Consider the following 18,323-nt stretch of genomic DNA (forward strand, 5'->3'; position numbering starts at 1 on the left):
GCTGTTGGAGCACAGATGAAACACAACTGTGGCAAGAATTACACTGATGTTAATAATTTTAACAATGCAGCTTCCTCTGGACACATCATTATCTATTACTAACAGGACATGAGCTCGAAACCATCTTTTCAAGGCATGGATTTGCTCTGACCAAAGCACCAGGCCTGGGTAGAAGAGGTACAGGTTTAAGATGTGGCTCTGGAACACAACAGAACTACAGGTCAACCAAGGGAGCAAGCCCAGGCCTATGCCCTTGCTCTAATCCAGTAGTTCTCAAAACATGATCTGGGGATCCCTGAGGATCTCTGAGATCCTTTCAGGGAGTCTTCCAGGTAAAATAATTTCATAGTAATACTAAGGCATTATCTGCCTCTTTCATGCTCATTTACTCAGGAGTATGGTGGTATCTTCTAGAAGTTACACAATAAGTGATATTGTAATCACCTGAGTTCACAAGCAGATATGGAAATCCAGCTGTCTTCTATTAAGCCAGACATTAGAGAGATTTTAAAAAATGTAATCAATCTTCCAATTATTTTGTTTTGGAAAATACAGTTATTTTTCATTTAAAATGTAATGTGTATTAACATGTAATGGGTTTATTATTGCTATTTTTAAGTGAATTAAGTATTCAATTTTTATTTTAAATTTTATTTTATTTTAAATAAAAATTTAATTTTTTTATTTAAATTAAATGAGTATTAAAATTTTTTCCAGTTTTAATTTCTAATATAGTAAAAATAGATAGATGTAACCTACATAAATAAAAGCTTTTTGGAGTCCTCAATAGTTGTTAAGAGTGTAAAGGATCTGGAGCCCAAAAGGTCTGAGAACCATTGCTGTAACTCGAACCCAGTCACAAAGCCAGTGATAGGGGCTCCAGAGGTACTTCAGAGTAGAACTGGGCAATTACTGCTTTATCCACTACTCTGTCTTCCTCCTGAAATCCTCCCTCCCTCCCCTTCTTTTCACTGGAATGGTAGAGGAGGGAGTAAAATGATTTGATCAGTGGGTTTAGACAAAATAGCCTTAAAGGCTAGTTTCAGTCCAGAGACCCCATTACTCAATACAGTCACCTAAGTATTGCTAATAAAATCTACTTTAAACATTTTCACTATCAGTTATTGAAGACTTTCTTAGAAGGGTAAATAAATCTTTTACACTTGAAAAATATATATATTAATAAACTTACCAGTCCCTGGTATCTGAAGGAATCATAGACGCTTCTAATGAAAAGCCAAAATGGCCACAGGTATTCAAATCTGAACTCCAGGACAAAATCTGCCAGGAGGACGAGTGCCCACACTACCAGGAATTTCAGGTATAAAAACGTACTGCAAAATATAAAAGAATTCAAGGTCATTTGTGAAGAGCTAGAAAAAGAAAATTCACTGCTTTATATAAAAAGAGACAAAAAATATCTTCCTATACTATGAAAACAATGGAGATAAAGGGCAAAAAGAGATGCTGCCATGGCCCACCTAAATTTTAAAAGCTCTGGTGTTCATTCTGAGACCCACAACTATCAAAATAAGATGATGACCCAAAATACTTAATTCCATTTAAGATGGAAAAGGCCCATTTAAATCTCACCACTATTTTAAAATGTGCTAAGTATCTGACTTCAAAATACTGCAACACTCTCAAAATTACAGCTTTCAAGCTGTTCTTCATTAGAAGAAATGTCGTGGTTGAGTGGCTTGAAATTTGCTGTTTCCCCACCCCTCAACATCTGTTTGAAGAGTCTTTGAAATTCCTGATGCACATCCCTACATGCTTGAAGAAGTCTGTCTTTTCCCCCCCGTTTCTCCTCTTGCCTCTCTCTATAGTATTCATGTGAATTAACCAAACAACAACCACATGACTTCCCAAAACAGACAGAAATTAACTTAGGGAGCAGATGCCAATCACTTCTAAGGGCTGTGAGGGTACCAAAATGTACATTAAAGAAAAAAACCCTGAAAGATCCCAGCCTTGCTCTAGCTGAGATGTTAATGTGTGCTCCCACTTCCCTCTGGACTTATGTTAAATAGAAACACACCTTGATAAGCCAGTCAGAACACATATCTAACCACTGTGATATCTCAAAGCAAGGTAAGGACCTGGATTAAAAAATATATTTTTCATATAATCTAAAAGCCCATTCTTCCAATTCATTAGTTGTATCATAGATAATAGAAGCTTTCAGACTCTACCTATTAATAAGCCCCTAATTCTAGGTCTTTAACCTGGTCAATTCTGAAGCAGGTTAAATTTAGGTATTTTTTTAAAAGGTTTTCTAAGATATACAGATGGGAAGTACCTAAAATTCACTTTGACTCGGGCAACAGCCTTGCATGGTGTTTTGCAATACAAGCATTCCAATATTGCTGATTAAATTAGCTGTCTGAATATACAACATGAACAATAAAATCAAAACTTTTAATAAATAATTTTGAAATATATTAAAATAAGGTACAAAAAAACTTATATTCTTGGGGGTAAAATTAACAAAAGCAGGATCCAGCACTGAGGATTCTTTCTATGCCCTATAAAGCCACACAGGTAAAAGATGTCAAGAACAGACATATATGACCCTTAATGTTACAGTATCATAATGATACATAATTTGCAAGTAGGGTCAATTTCTAATACTAATTCTTGGTAGAACTTCTTTGGGCACAACAATAAGTTTTGATTAAGAGGTTTGCTGTAGGATCAAGGAACCCAAGGCAAACCACAACACAAGCTTGAATCTTTTTTTTCCCCATATATTTATTTATTTATTTAGGGGCTGCATTTGATCTTCATTGATGTGCGCAGGCTTTCGCTAGCTGCAGCAAGCGGGGGCTACTCTTTGTTGCGGTGCACGGGCTTCTCACTGCGGTGGCTTCTCTTGTTGCAAAACATGGGCTCTAGGCGCGTGGGCTTCAGTAGTTGTGGCATGCGGGCTCAGTAGTTGTGGCGCACGGGCTTAGTTGCTCCGTGGCCATGTGGGATCTTCCTGGACCAGGGCTCGAACCCGTGTCCCCTGCATTGGCCGGCGGATTCCTTACCACTGCACCACCAGGGAAGTCCACAAGCTTGAATCTTAAGTCCCACCTTTTAGTTTCATTTCATTAGAGTCATGTTAGCCAGATGAGGACAGAGCTCTCATTCTCATTCATTAAATCCATCACTGATCCAGTGGAGAGTAAGGCATAGTTTGTTAGAAAGAACGACTGAGCCACGCAGGCATTCAGGAGCACAAATCTAGTTTGAAACTAGATTTCCAAGCTTGGCTTTAAAAGTAAAAGGATTTTTCCTTGTTTCTAGAATTGTTTCTAGGTTTTAAAGAAGAAATAATAGCCTTTCATCCATATTCCTAAGGCATTTAAGAAATGTCATGGAAATGTATTTACTTCTCTGATGAATCCTTTTCCCATGGGGCTGTGTCTGGAATGTAGCCGAATAAGACATGGTGGGTGCCTTATCATGTCTAGCTGTCACTATTCCCCAAGTGGAGAAGACAGAGTTCTACCAACTGCTCTCTGCCCCAAATGCTCCCAAGCATGGCAGGATCCTAGTCTAGCTGGCAACATACCATTTCACTGTATAGAAAGCATTATCCTAAGAATGGCAGCCTGTTGAATACTTTTTAATAACTCAATCATTTAAACCTAAGGCATTACAAAAACGATCATCTTTGTTACAGTGACTACTCATTTTCAATTCTGTAACTTCAAGGGGGTTCCTCTTTATATATTTAATTTCTTTTCAAACAGCTGCTTTCATACCTCTGATGTTCCTGGACACCCAGTTCTTATGGAGTCACAGTTTGGATGTACAGATATCTAAGGAAACTTGATCTTTCACAAACACGTGCTATACCTTCAGCTTTCCTCAGGCTCCCCTTCTAGGTGGGCCTGCCTCTAAAATCAAGAGGCAATCTTAATTAACAGTTGATTCTACTCTAGGACTAGTTTTAAACTTTATAGATTCATTTCAATCTAATAAGAGTTTTAGAAAGTTTAAGACAGTTGCCTGATTCAGTATTCACTGAGCCTTCTATATCAGTAAATTATGCCTATCATCCTTCTATAGGTACATGTACAAAAGTTAAAAGACAAGTAAACTAAAATGACGGCTCATCAGTGTAGAAAACCTGACTAATTCCTTTCCTTCCATACTCTGAAGGTCATAAGATTTTGCCAAATCCCAAGAGATGACATTCTAAAGGGGGAGAAAATTTTAGACAGGGTTTTTTTTTTTTTTTTATAAATTTATTTATTTTATTTTATTTTTATTTTTGGCTGCATTGGGTCTTTGTTGCTGCATGCGGGCTTTCTCTAGTTGCGGCGAGCGGGGGCTACTCTTCATTGCAGTGCACGGGCTTATCATCATGGTGGATTCTCTTGTTGTGGAGCACGGGCTCTAGACGCTTCAGTAGTTGTGGCACACGGGCTTCAGTAGTTGTGGCTCGCAGGCTCTAGAGCGCAGGCTCAGTAGTTGTGGTGCATGGGCTTAGTTGCTCTGCAGCATGTGGGATCTTCCCAGACCAGGGCTTGAACCCATGTCCCCTGCGTTGGCAGGCGGATTCTTAACCACTGTGCCACCAGTGAAGTCCCTAGACAGGGTTTTAAACCCTTAACATTCCAAAATACTTCTTTTAAACCATGAAAAAAATATGATTAAATATAAAATATTTATATATATATATAGTTCATAATATGGCTTATGGCTAACTTGCTGTTACTTTAATTCTCTGATCCAAATAAATTTACTAATTACTATAAAATATCTTGAACAAAAATTTAAAGCATAATTGCAACAAAAAGATACTTTCCATAATAATATATTGAAACAAGGGCAGACCAATAATGTCTTCTGATGGTCTGATTAGCTTCTACTCTGGGTGCCAGTGAAATACAGAAGAGATATGCAAACATTAGGCTTAATGGTGGTGACTCTTTCACAGTGGATATTAACTATAAGATTCTTTTTTCCCATTCCATTCCCAATAGAATTCCCCATCCTATCCCTACCCTTGCCATTTACAACCATTTTTCAAAATTGAATCTATTTAGCAATACCCTCCATCTATGGATTAATCACCTATGATTAATGAGAAGTAGTATTGAACATTCTTCTTTTTCCATGTAGAGTGCACCTTCTCTCTAGTACCTCTAGCTGCCTGTCACTTAGATCATTTTCTGGAGCTCATATAATTACCACAGGGTGGCCATCAATCCTCAGTACCTGACCTTTTCCCTAGGCAGACTAATGGCCATTTAGCTCACTTGGGCCTCACCACAGAAATGAGTCTGTGGAATATTTCACTGGCTGTGCTAGTAGTTATCTATCACAATCCCAAGCTTTCCTGTCCTCTCCGTAACAGCAACTGTGAATCCCTTTTACCTTTCAGTATGTAGCATGATACCTCTTGAAACAAACTGCTTTGTCTCTACTGTTATTGAATACTTCTCCCTATTGGACATCACCTCCAGAATGTTTGCCCAGCCTCTTGTTCAGGTGGTATCCTGCTAAAGTCTTATTATATGTAATTACAGTTTTGCTACTCCAAGTGTGGTCCATGGACCAGCAGCATCAGCATCATGTATGAGTTTTTTAGGAAAGCAGTATTTCAGGGACCACCCCAGGCCTATTTAATCTAAGGCTGTGTATTAACCAGATCCCTAGACCCTTTGTGCATACATTAAAATTTGAGAAGTATTGGTTTATTGTATAAACTTCTCATAGTCATAGAACTTCCACTGAATTCCACAATTTCTCAAAAAGAAGACAACGATCTACTCAGATCATCAGTACTTATCTCCAAACTGTTAGTTGTCCATCCCTCAACTGGGAACATTCAAACTGTTCAGGGTTAATTCTTCCATTTTTCTACATTTCTTTCTGAGTCACAGACAAGATCCTAACCTAAATACAACTTTAACTAAATGAAGCACTTCCATTACTACTTATCCTTCAGCACGCAGCATGAACGTCATTTCTTCAAAAAAGGCCTCCCTGACCCCCCAGTAAAGACTGTTACCCCATCATATGTTCATATAGCATCCTGTACCACAAGAATCATGTTATAATTAAATAACATTTTGTATAACTAATTGTTTAAATGTAAAGTCCACAAGAAGAACAAAGGAGCTGTCCATTTTGTTCCCTGCTTTATTCTCAATGCCCAGCACAGAACCTTGCACACCAGAGAAACTTAACAAATAGTTGTTGAATGAATGACCTGCTGTGCATAAGAATGTTTAGGACCAACAGTAGGGCTTTTATCAAAGCACACACTTACAGTGAAGGTAGAGGGAAAGATGATGCACAGGTGACTAAGAAGGGTGTCTGAACAAAGCAACACCAACGAAGATAACAAATACAGCTTCTGCCTGAAGGATTACCATGCACCTGCTCCCAATCTGTTCTCACTTTTTCCACTAGGAAGAAAGAAGTCTTATCAGCCTTACTCTGGATGCCAGACTATCACTCCATTTAGCCTTCCTGCCACTGGTTCTGACTACAGTGGGGGTCCTCAAAGTATCTTCTATTAAGCCTAACATTAAAGAAATCTGCAAAAATGTAAAACCACACCACACTTCTCATGCATTTATTATTGTTATTTTTATATGAACTAGTAATTACTTAAAATTTTTGTCTTAATTTCTAATCCAGTAAAATTTTTAGGTATAACCCATACAAACCAAAGCTCTTTGGGATTCTCAATCACTTTTAAGAGTATAAAGAGGCCCCAAGACAAAAAATTTGAGGAATAGTGGTCTACAGAAAGTTGTGCATGAGCCTCAAGACTAGAACCACTGCTAATTTCTGCAACCACATCCTTGTGTAAAATCCAGAAAAGGGGAGCAGGCTGAGAAGACCTAAGCTGTTCTGTACTTTTCTTTTCTATTCTGGGCCTCCTGCAGACTGCAAAGAAAACCATTCTAGAGTCAATCACTCACTCACACACACACACACACACACACACACACACACACACACACACTCACTCACTCATGCTTATATACATACACAGCCACTGGAATGACAAATCTAACAGTGTGAAATATGTCCAATTTAAAAAGAAAAAAACCCTAGAATGGAAATCACTAAAAAAGCTTTTAAGAATTGTGTTGTATGGTATTTTTCTAAAGTACTATATGACTATTAAGATATCAGGAACAAGTACTGTAACCTAATGCAACTGGAAAGTTTAAAGTTTTAGAATTTCTGCTTCAAAAACACTTTCAATAGTGTGGACTCTATGGGGTTTGGGATTAAAAGAGGTAAAGAAGACATCAGGAGAAAGAAGACAACCCACAGGCCCTAAAAAAATTGTGTTAACATTGTACAAACATTAGAAATTCATTTTATAAATGAATCAAGTATTATGCTTCATATCTTTAATAGCAATAATCATCTACCTAATCATACCTTATGTTTATATCGCACTTGTGTAACTCTTCCAAAAGCTTTCACATTATCTCATTTTATCCTTACAACTATGACATAAGCAAGGCAGTTATTATCATTTTATAGGAAAGAAAACTGAGGAACAGGGAACTAATAGGCTGCAAGACACTGTTGAAAGAGCACAGGAATGGGAGTCAGGAGACCACAGAGAACAGAGTGAATTCTACATGCACTGCTGTGTTGCTGCTAAAAAATTATAAATAAATTTCTATGTAAAGAAATGGACATGATTAATAAGGAGAAAAACCAAGAAACTTTTGTGTAAAACAGAATTCTATTTTTGTTAAGAAAGAAATATATATGTTTGTTTATATGGATCAAAGAAGAAACCATACTTATAAATTATATAATAGTGCTCATTCCAGAGCAAGAGGACTAAGTTCTTTTATGTTATACTTAGACATTGTCATACTGCTTTAATTTTTTATAACAAGCAGGTATTACTTTTATTTTCTTAACTCTTCATTTTGAAGTTGTTTTAGACTTACAGAAAAGCTGCCAAAATAATACAAGGAACTCCCTTATATCTTTCTACCCAGATTTCGCAAATGATAAAACATTTTATCAAGTTTCTATCATTCTCCCCCTATATATGTATACATAGTTTTTTTCCTGAACTATTTGAAAATAATTTGCAGATATAATGTTCCCTTACTCCCGAAATTCTTGAAAACAAGAATATTTTCTTATATAACCACAGCAGAATTATCAAAATCAGGAAATTAACACTGATACAGTACTATTATCTGATCTACAGAAGTTATTCAAATTTCAGTAATGAACTCACTAATGTCCTTTATAGCAAGAGATAGATAGATAGACCCATTGATCAATCAATCCCAGTCCAGGACCACATTTTGCATTGTTGTCCCATCTGTATTCGATTATTTAATGGAAAAGAGATTCTCATTTTGAGAAGGAAAAAAGATTAATGGCCTTGCACAAGACACTCCTGGTACCTGTTTCTTCACCTGAAAAAATGAAGATAATGACACCTGTCCTTCATGTAGTAGAGAGTTTGAGAGGACCATAAGAGTTATTACACATAAACACCATTCAGAAAGGGTGAAGTAGCACAAAAAGTAAAACAAAAAGAGGACAGACTTTGGGGTAAGGCAGATAGAGGTCTCTATCAAGTGGTGAAACCTCCTGTAAAACTGAAGCTAATATCCTTACTGGAACTAAATAACAGAATGAAGATAAAATTATAGTAGTAACAGCAAACAACTTTTTGAGCAGCTCTGTGTCAGGCACTATGTTAAGTATTTTACATGACTTATCTCAATTATCCTTATAACAATCTTATAAAGTAGGTAATATTATTTACTATCTTCATTTTACAGATGAGAAAACTGAGGGTTAAAGCAGGTAGATGACTTGTTCAAGATCAAATAACTAGTGTCGGGGACATTAATCAAACACAAGTTCATATGCTGTTAAAGCCCATATGCTTATCCATCACATTGGACTTTCTCATCTCTTACTAAATGTTTGATAAATATTATTTCCCTTCTTTATATCCCTTTGTGTATACATATTCAAGTTACATAATTCTTTTCTTAAAATAAATTTATTTATTTATTTATTTTTGGCTGTGTTGGGTCCTTGTTGCTGCGCGCGGGCTTTCTCTAGTTGCGGTGAGCGAGGGCTACTCTTCATTTTGGTGCGTGTGCTTCTCATTGCAGTGGCTTCTCTTGCTGCGGAGCATGTGCTCTAGGCGCGTGTGCTTCAGTAGTTGGGGCACGCGGGCTCTAGAGCACAGGCTCAGTAGTTGTGGTGCTCGGGCTTAGTTGCTCCGCGGCATGTGGGATCTTCCCGGACCAGGGATCGAACCCATGTCCCCTGCATTGGCAGACGGATTCTTAACCACTGCGCCACCAGGGAAGGCCCCAAGTTACATAATTCTTTAATTCTCCAAGAGAACCAAGTTTTTAAAAAATGAGCAGACGTACTTTATGAAAGAATAAACACTCGGTACCTTAATTCATAAACTATGAATTTGTAAACACACTATGAAGCTCTGCAGAAAAAGATGTTAAAGTCAAATGCTCTTTACAGAAATAGCTATGGCACAAAAGATGGGACAATTCAAGACTGCTTTCCAACAATATTCATACTCATAGAATGGTCATTGTAAAAGAGAAACGTGTAACTTAAAAATAAAAAGACAACTAATTTTTTAAAAAGCCAGAAACACAATGAACCATAAGGTATAGTTTGTCAAGTCTAGAGAAAGACAAGAAAATAATACTTATTACATCTGAGACAGAAGACTCCAGCCTTAGTATTTCTCACATCGGAGACAGGAGTTTTTGTTTGACCATGAACATGGCCCCCATTTTCTCCAGAGCTCGTGACCTCACTACAAGATGGCAAAGTACTGACTTGAGTACTGAGCAGCTTATTTGGTTTTTAAAAGTGTTTTGAAGATGAGCAATAATAATATAATATAATTATAATATAATATAATAATATATAATAATATACTTTAAAAACAGAACGAGATTATTTCTAGCCACCTCCCCTGTGCTGGGTAGGAAACAGATCCCAAGCACCCTTAATAAGTCAGTGATCTCTATGGATACACCTGAAGTGGACTAGATGCACCATTTTAATCCACTAAATGCAAAACCTCTAAAACAGAAATGGCAACAGACGAGATGGGGTGAGGGATAAGTTACTTCTGATGTTATAACCCCGTGAGTCAATGTGACCATATCATCTTTAAGGGCAGCAGAGGAAAAAATACAAAGGAATGAAAGCCAGTGCTATGAAGGGGCTTCAAAGTCTGGGGATGACAGGCATCTTAGAAGGTTGATGAGCTGAGGCCAATTTGATGTCAGTTAAATTAAATGCCAAAGTAAAGATAAAAAGCCTCAAAGAATATACTTTAACAGCTGATTACATTTTTTAAAGTTTCCATTACCAGAATGCATATGCCTGAAGGTGAGAGACCTTGAGGAAATAGTCACTCCTCAGGTATTTGAAGAAATCCACGATGGGAAAAAGAAAGTCCAGCAGAGGATATGTGTTTCTACTGTTGGTAAGTACCATTCTACTTATGCAGCTTGTTGAGCAGAGAACTTATTTTTCTTCTGGACCTATTTCTTGAAAACTATCCAAGTAAAATAATTACACCCAAATCTGGGAAGCCTAGAGAATAAAGTAAAAACTATATTTGAAGAGCACACTAAATTTCATGAAGAAAAGTAATCCAATTATAGCATTTCACTTCGATCTCAACTAAGTTTATAAAATTTCTATCTGACCCTCCAGACTCCACAAGATACATGTTATATCTCGTTATAGCCCCCTAAGTATATCACCTGGATGGTAGCCTAGAAAATGACAAAACAAAACACACATACATACACATAAAACCCAAAGGGTTAATATGGAGGAAATCTGGGAGAAATGGCCAAAGAAAAAGACTCTGGAAATAAAAGTGTTTATAGAACATGGATTGGGTCTACAATATATAGGTATATAACAAGAAAGTGAAAATAATAAGCTATTAAGTCTACCATTAAAATCAGTCTCCAAATCTAGTGAGGTTTAAGAAAAGCCACGAGGTATCAATGTGAAGAAAAAGGAGAGTATCATTTACAAAACAGGACGCTTTTAAGCCAATAATCTGGAATAGATCACATTCCCTCCTTTCCCTGCCTCAACACATAGCAGCAACTTAAAGGGATTTTCACAACATCTAATGAAATGAAACTGCCAAGAATGCTCAGATGAGAAGAATCATAAATGAAAACTGGAGGAAAGTACTTTTTTTTTTAAGGTAGTATACTACTAGCAAAAATTAAGTACAAAATTCCAGTGTGGCAGATTTGTTTCAATGTATTTCACAGAAACTACAAATACAAGGGTTTAGCTCAACACCTCACTAGAGGTGAGTGAAAACATTTCAATTTCTAATTTCTCCATTGTACTTACCCCCCTACCCAATACCCCTCTAAAACAATACTGCATTTATCACTTTTATGTCAAGTCCAGCATAGCTGAAGTTAAGGCCTACCAAGATTACCAAAATGCTTTTAGGCTGTGAGGTTGCAACACTGGTATCTGGGGTTTCAGTTGCAGAACACATGTACACTCAAGGCAGCCAAGGGTCATGCCAGCCTCCAGTGGCTTTAGTAAGCATAGCCCAAAGGAGTCTAAAACCAGGCTTAGGAAACATCATTAACGTGGGCAGGAAAAGCAGAGAAGTGAAATCTCTGGAGATCAGGTTATTTAGACAAGGGTCTGAAAAAGGAAATTAGGAAGCTGAGAAGTATGTAAACTTTGACCATTTAGAAAGTCAAAGGCCAGAAAACTCTTCTCTGAAATAAGGATGGGAAAAGGTACTGTATATACCAGGGAAGTCCCGAGTCCTAAAATGTAAAAGTCAGGTACAGTACTACACTGCTTAAGCTTCAGGCAACATACTACAAGGAGAACCCAGCACACCATGACAGGAGGTATCCATAAATCCACCAGTGAAGGAGTGCTTCCTTCAACCACCAGTAACAAAGCTATAAAATAATTTCCTGAAGCTTAAAACACCTGCCTTACTTAAAATTCTTATATTACTTACTTGGGTAAGGAACAATTTTAACGGCAGAGACGTTAAACATAAATGTTTCTGCCTCTGTCTTTTACTCACCGCACCTTATCTCTTCATCTTCCTATTATAAAATCATTAATTCTCAGAGGGGAGTAGGGAGCCTGGCAAGATGAAAGGTGAATGAACCACCCGGAATTCCCTTAAGCCTTTTAAAATCTACATAGCACTCCAACCCCGCTTCACCTGGAGAATCACTGCATGGAGTAATTAGATATTACTTTTGGGAGCGTCTGGTGCGTGTGTGAAGGCAGACACAGGGAGAGAGCCACTGCCCTAAAACCTGAGGACCTCTGAAATGTTATAGTTAGGTAGAGTTATTCATTTTACTTTCTCTTATTAATAACTTTTTTTCATAATTTCCAAAGCACTTTCACATCTATTTTATTTGAGTTAGAAAATACATATTCCCTCACATAGTGGCAACTGTGTACTTCATCATAAAATAGTACAGGGCAAAACTGTTAATGCATCAGGTGAACCACTAAAACAGCAAGGGAAAATTTAATTCAACTAAAATATTCTTACTTGAACAGGACTCAAAGTTCTTTGGAACCTCAAAACCACTGTACAAATTTAATTGGGCATTATTATGGCCTCCTAGACTGTAAACTCCTGAAAGACAAGGAACCATGTCTTATCCTGTATCCTCCATAATTACCAAAACAATGCAGGTTCTTAAATGAGTAGAATGGATTGGCTTATATTCATTTATTTACTAATTCACTTGCTCAACATTTACTGAGGACTGAATTCCTATTCTCTGTCAGGCTCTATACTGGCTCAGATTTTTTGAAAATGACATTGATTTTAGCTCATAATAATGTAAAAGAAAATAATCACCATTCCTATTTCCTTCCTCTTATTTTTGATTACTAACTTGACTGGAATAACATATTTCTATACATTTCAGTTTTCAAATGATGGGCACGTATATAAATGTAGGTAATATTAACATAATGTTAAAATCCATTTTCCATCTACCTTGCCCCTGAAACAGAATTCTACCACAGCCATTATAATGACAATAATGATATCATTTGACAGTCACCTCAGTCACAGTTGCTGGACTGGAGCCCATGATTAAAAGCATCTCAGCAACAGGATTTTTTTTCAGCAAGACCAAGCAGAAACTGACCCCTTGTTTTGACTACTCAACTTTTGTTTGATAGTTGTACCAAACATATGGTCTTTCCTGGCTCCTTAAAAATAAAACAAATATGGTAAACTGCGATAACAACTACATGCTAAATAATGTTTGTATTAAGCATGCTAGAATTTATAGAGTTTCACAAACTGTACATTATTTCCTCTCAGTCCTCAAAACTCACTCGACAGGTGAGAGAACTGGGGCTCAAAGTGGTGGATGCCCTGCCTATCCCACACAGCAGAGCTCGGACACTGAGTCTGAACCTAGGTCTCCTGACACTCCCAGTCCAGTGCTCTCTTCACCACAGCTGCCTCCTTGCTACGCCAAGCTCAGAGAGCTGTGCAGACTGAGAACATGAAAATAATAAGTCCATGAAAAGTTATGCTGTGAAACAGTAGACAGTGGTTATCAAAACTGTCAACGGAGCCTGAGAAAAAAACAAAGCTCTCTATTTAATGAGATAAAACTTGGCCAGACATTGAGAAACAAAATGGGCAATGGTGTGAAAAACAATTTAGTGTAGACTTAAATGTGATGATTAACAGAAATTTGATACTCACAAATCCTCAAACACCTAATCTGTAACTAGCCCAGTCATTCTGTCTGCTTTAGAAATAATTGGAAATTTTCTAAATCTTTTTAAAAACAAAATTGTAAAAAAAACCAAAAAAACCCAACACTACGGTCTTGTTCTTCAGACAATAATACTCCATAATATAAACTAAGAAACAGATAAGTGAATGAAACACTCATTTGATATATGATGTTCCAGGAGAAAAGAAAGTAGAAATATATGTAAGTTTTTTATTAACGTTTAACCTAAAGAATGCCAAACAGAGAAGAGTAAGCATATTTGAGAGCTGAAGTACTGTTGGTTTTTTAAACTTTTACAGATGAAACTCTGAATAACTTGCATAGGGCATTTACTATCAACCTTTAGGGTAAGAAAATTCAAATTCCAAAAGTTCATCAGTAAAATAATAGACCTTCATTAGACAATAAATTTACTTCTTCACATTGATGCACACTGATTGAGTGGTTACTATGGGTCAGGTACTAAACTGGGCATATTTGTTCAAATACCAGAGAAGTTGAAATACAACAGAAAACATGTAAACAATATGGGATTCCCAATCTTCTCACTATAAACAGAAGTACATCATCATATGTTACTGTAAATAGCAGCCATTCAAATAGCACGGTTGTCCTTGCTCTACCAACTCTGTTTAATACGCTTCTTCTATTCTTGTGTCACTATTAATATTAAATTGTTAAAATCTTTTTCAATAGGCAGGGGGAAAACCCTTCCTTTATTCAAGAATTATAGTGTGTGTAACTTGAAGAGAACTTTCCCCCACCCATTAAATCTGTAGGAAAAATGGTTTTTGCTTTTACAGTTTTAGTTTAAATGGTCCGGTTTGATTGATTCAGCATGGATTTTGGCCTGTTTTACTCACTGCTACACCCTTACTAGCTAGAACAGGGCCTGGCACATAGTACACGTATTTGTTCAATGAATGAACTCTTCCTATGATCTGTGGCTCATTACATAAGGATATATCTAAAAACTTTTTATTTCAACTGACTTCTTAACCCTTTTAATCTTGAAATAAAAAAAACACCCAATGTTTACATCAGTCAGCTGCTTGTGGAAAGGAATCATTCTAAATGTGTAAACAGTAGCATGTGCAAGGTGTACAGCTATGCTAAGGCAACTTGGGTGTTATCAGCTACCTCACATATTTCTCTAAGTCCCACAGCTAGAAGAGCTAAACTGTAAAACACCAGTTAAGCTTATATGCACATCCTGAGAATTCTCCTTTGTAAACTAATTACTTCTCTTCTGAAATCATTTCTTTATCAAGGCAGGTACCATTCAGAATTAACATTGTGAGAACCAGAAAATAACAGTCCTACACAAATTTTGCTTAGGGAAGCTGGGATTCTCACTAAGTTGCCCCATGAACCTGTTATCCTTCTACCCCTCAGTCCTGAATTCAATTTCTATTTAAAGGGACACTGCTTTGTTTTTGGAGAATTAAAACAAACTAAAAACAACAACAACAAACCACGCGAATTTGGAGAAAATCCTTAAAGGGGTTCGAAGAAAACTATCTGCTTGGAATTGTCAAAATAATGCTGCTGAGAAAATGATCATCACTCCTTCTGAGTCTGGAGCGGGGCCACAGGCCATGATTTGGGGGTATCGGCTTCAGCCCTCGGTGCCAAGTTTGAGATCCCATAAAAGAAGTAAAAGGCGAAAGGGGGCAACGTGGCCACCTGCCCAGTCCGCAGAGGGACCGCGGGGCCACTGTCTGCTCCCAACTTTGTCAGCCTTCCCCCGCACCAGTGCATATGGTCCACGCGCCTCCCGACTCAGGCCGTTGACTCCCGGGCCGGAGCGGGCTGGGGGACCAGCGGAGGCCCGTCAGCCCCTAGAGCAGCTCCGAGGGCCCGGCGGCGCGGATGGAGAGGGGGTCACCGCCCCTCCCCCCCGGCGGGGCCCGGACAGTCCCAACGGCGGCGCGGCGGCTCCCTCAGCCCGCGCCCGCCGCGCCCGCCCAGCCCTGCCGGCGGCCCTCGCCACGCCCCGCGCCCTCGGGGCGGACCCCGGCGGGCCGCCCGGGGCCCCGTGGGCAGCGCTCCACCGGGGAGCCCCCGGCAAGGGCGTGAGGCCTAGTCGGGGTTACATAACGGGGTTCGGCCCCTCCAGAGACGGCCGGGGGCCGCGGGGCCCGCGCCGGCGGAGGCGGGGGCGCCGCCGCTCACCTGCCGTAGATGCCCTCGGTGATCCGGTTCCGCTTTAGGGGGCGGCGGAGCTTACTGCATTCGGCGTTCCGCCGCTTCATCCTCCCGCTGGGGGGCCGGGTGCCCGCGCCGCCGCCGCCTCTCACCTCAGCCGCCGCCGCCGGCCCGCCCCGCGTCGGGCCTGGACTCTACCCCTGGGGCCGGTCACACAGACATGGAGCCAGCACCCGGGGGGAGGGGGTGGGACGAGGAGGTGTGGGCTCAGCGCTTCCTCCGCCTTCGGAAACAAAGAAATGACAATTCCGGGGCCCGCCCGCCCCAGCACCAGCCAGCCGTCTGCCCCGCCTCCCCCGCTCCGACGGACGGCCTTCGGGGCCAATCGAAGGCGCCACTACGCCGCTGCCGGCCAATCCCAGGGCCCTCTGTGGCAAAACGGACTCTAGAACCCGCCTCTTTGAAGGACAGAAGAGTGCGCCAATCATTACGGTGTCTGGGCCCGAGTCCGAGCCTATCAGAAAAGACTTAAATAGAGGCTTATAAATAGACCCTATAAATATAACATCCTATATTATGCCTTGTTGCGAAGGTACATTTCATTATTATTGGATTGCATTTCATTGTATTATAATCCACATTAGAGCATACGGTGCTGTTTTCATTGTAGGCTATCACTAGCACCCTATGAAATCTCGAGGCCTGGGTTTGCGGCATGTGCGTATCTGGGCTGAACTGTGATCCAGTCAGTCGCATCATTATGTAAGGGGCTCACAGCACCCTTCTCATCCGGGAGGCGCCGCGGACAGCGCCGGGGGCCTTTTCTGCGGAGCCTGGAGTGCCCGGCCAAGCCGGCCGCGCCTGCCAGCGACGGGGGTACGAATGACAAAGCAAACCACACACACACACACACACACACCAGCGACGGGGGTACGAATGACAAAGCAACACACACACACACACACACACACACACACACACACACACACACACACACACACACACACACACACACACACACACACACACACACACACACACACACACACACACACACACACACACACCTCGCCAGCTTCCCGCGACGTGGTGGCGCGGCGGCCTATCGGAGGAGGCGCGGGGCGGGGCCGCTGCAGTCCTGCCTCCTTGAGGTGGTGTCACAGGGGGCGGCGCCGTGGGTGCGCGCGACGTCGCGCGAGGTTGCTGGGGGTGTGTGGGGCGGTGCGGCCCGGGCTCCACGTACACAGGGCGGGCTGGGCGGCGGGTTTTGCGGGCACCGCGCCTGCTGCACCCGGCGAGCGTCGGCTTCGGGAGCGTCTCTGCCCCTGGGCAGAGGTCTGGAGATGCGGGGATGCCGGGCCAGCGACCGTTCTCACCTAACATTCCTAGAGCCCGGATTTTGTGCCAAGAACCGTGCTAGGTGCTCTGCATCTATTTGTTCATTTACCCCTGCAACGTAGGTATGGCAAAATAACAATTAGAAAAGACAACAAAAAAATTTTTAAGAGAAAGAAAAAGATGAATGTATGTCGAAAAGAGGAATGCATGTCATTAAAGAAAACTGGGGAAATGTAGCACAGTTGCTGGGTTGTGGGGAACACCCATGGGTCTCATCACCTTAACACAACTACTGTTAGCATTCTATATATTCCCCTTTCTTTCCAGTTTTCCCCCATGGATGATATATTATTACTATTACTGTTGTTCTTATTATTAAGCAGAATAGTGATCATATTAGATATTCAATTTTGTATTCTGTTCTTTGCCTAACGTAAGCATTTTTACATGCTATAATTAATGCACCCTTCCTAAATATTTCTGATGATTGCAAAATCTCCTGTCAAGTGGCTGTACCAACTTAACCACTCACCAACAGTGGGACAGTTAGATGGTCTTACAGCACATTTTAAAAACTTACAGGAAGCAGATGCCGTCTTTTGTCCTGGGATGCGTGGACCTCTCCCTGCCCTGTGATCGCCCCCTGAAATAAAAACCCGCCCCAAGAAGGAACTTGTAATTTACACCAAATGCGTCATCCTCAACTGCTGCTCTTTTACTTTATACTGTCACAAACCTTCAAGGATCAGCCAGTGCCTGAAAGAGAAAACCCATTCTCTTTATTATGGCATCCAAAGATGGTCACAATGGGGACCCACCCCTATTTTCCAGGCCTCCTCAGGCAAGCAAGCCTCATCTACTCACTGTCCTAAACCCACTAGTACAACCTTATCTTCCCTCCTTCCTGCCTTTACTCCTACAGAGAGTATCTCTGTCAGTATTGTTCCTAACTTGTGGTTTCTTGGGTGAGGCTTGTCCGTCCACCTAGATGAAAAGCTTCTTGGGGCTTGGATTCATACCCTGTAGAGATGCAGTTTA

At 40.3% G+C, this 18,323-nt stretch overlaps 1 protein-coding gene across 1 annotated transcript in view; it reads right to left on the bottom strand.

The window, feature by feature from the left end:
• The window catches only part of MACO1 (macoilin 1), a 56,394-nt gene extending 40,168 nt beyond the window's left edge, over positions 1-16,226 (bottom strand). Inside the window, exons 1-2 of the mRNA XM_081224446.1 lie at positions 15,975-16,226; positions 1,193-1,334 (exon numbers count right to left, since the gene is read on the bottom strand). Coding sequence (XP_081080572.1) covers positions 1,193-1,334; positions 15,975-16,054 — 222 coding nt within the window. The 5' untranslated portion in view covers positions 16,055-16,226. The remainder of the gene's footprint in view (positions 1-1,192; positions 1,335-15,974) is intronic.
• Positions 16,227-18,323: the final 2,097 nt, after the last annotated feature.

The sequence above is a fragment of the Mesoplodon bidens genome (genome assembly GCF_964165515.1).
Source record: "Mesoplodon bidens genome assembly, chromosome: 2".
Lineage (NCBI taxonomy): Eukaryota > Metazoa > Chordata > Mammalia > Artiodactyla > Ziphiidae > Mesoplodon > Mesoplodon bidens.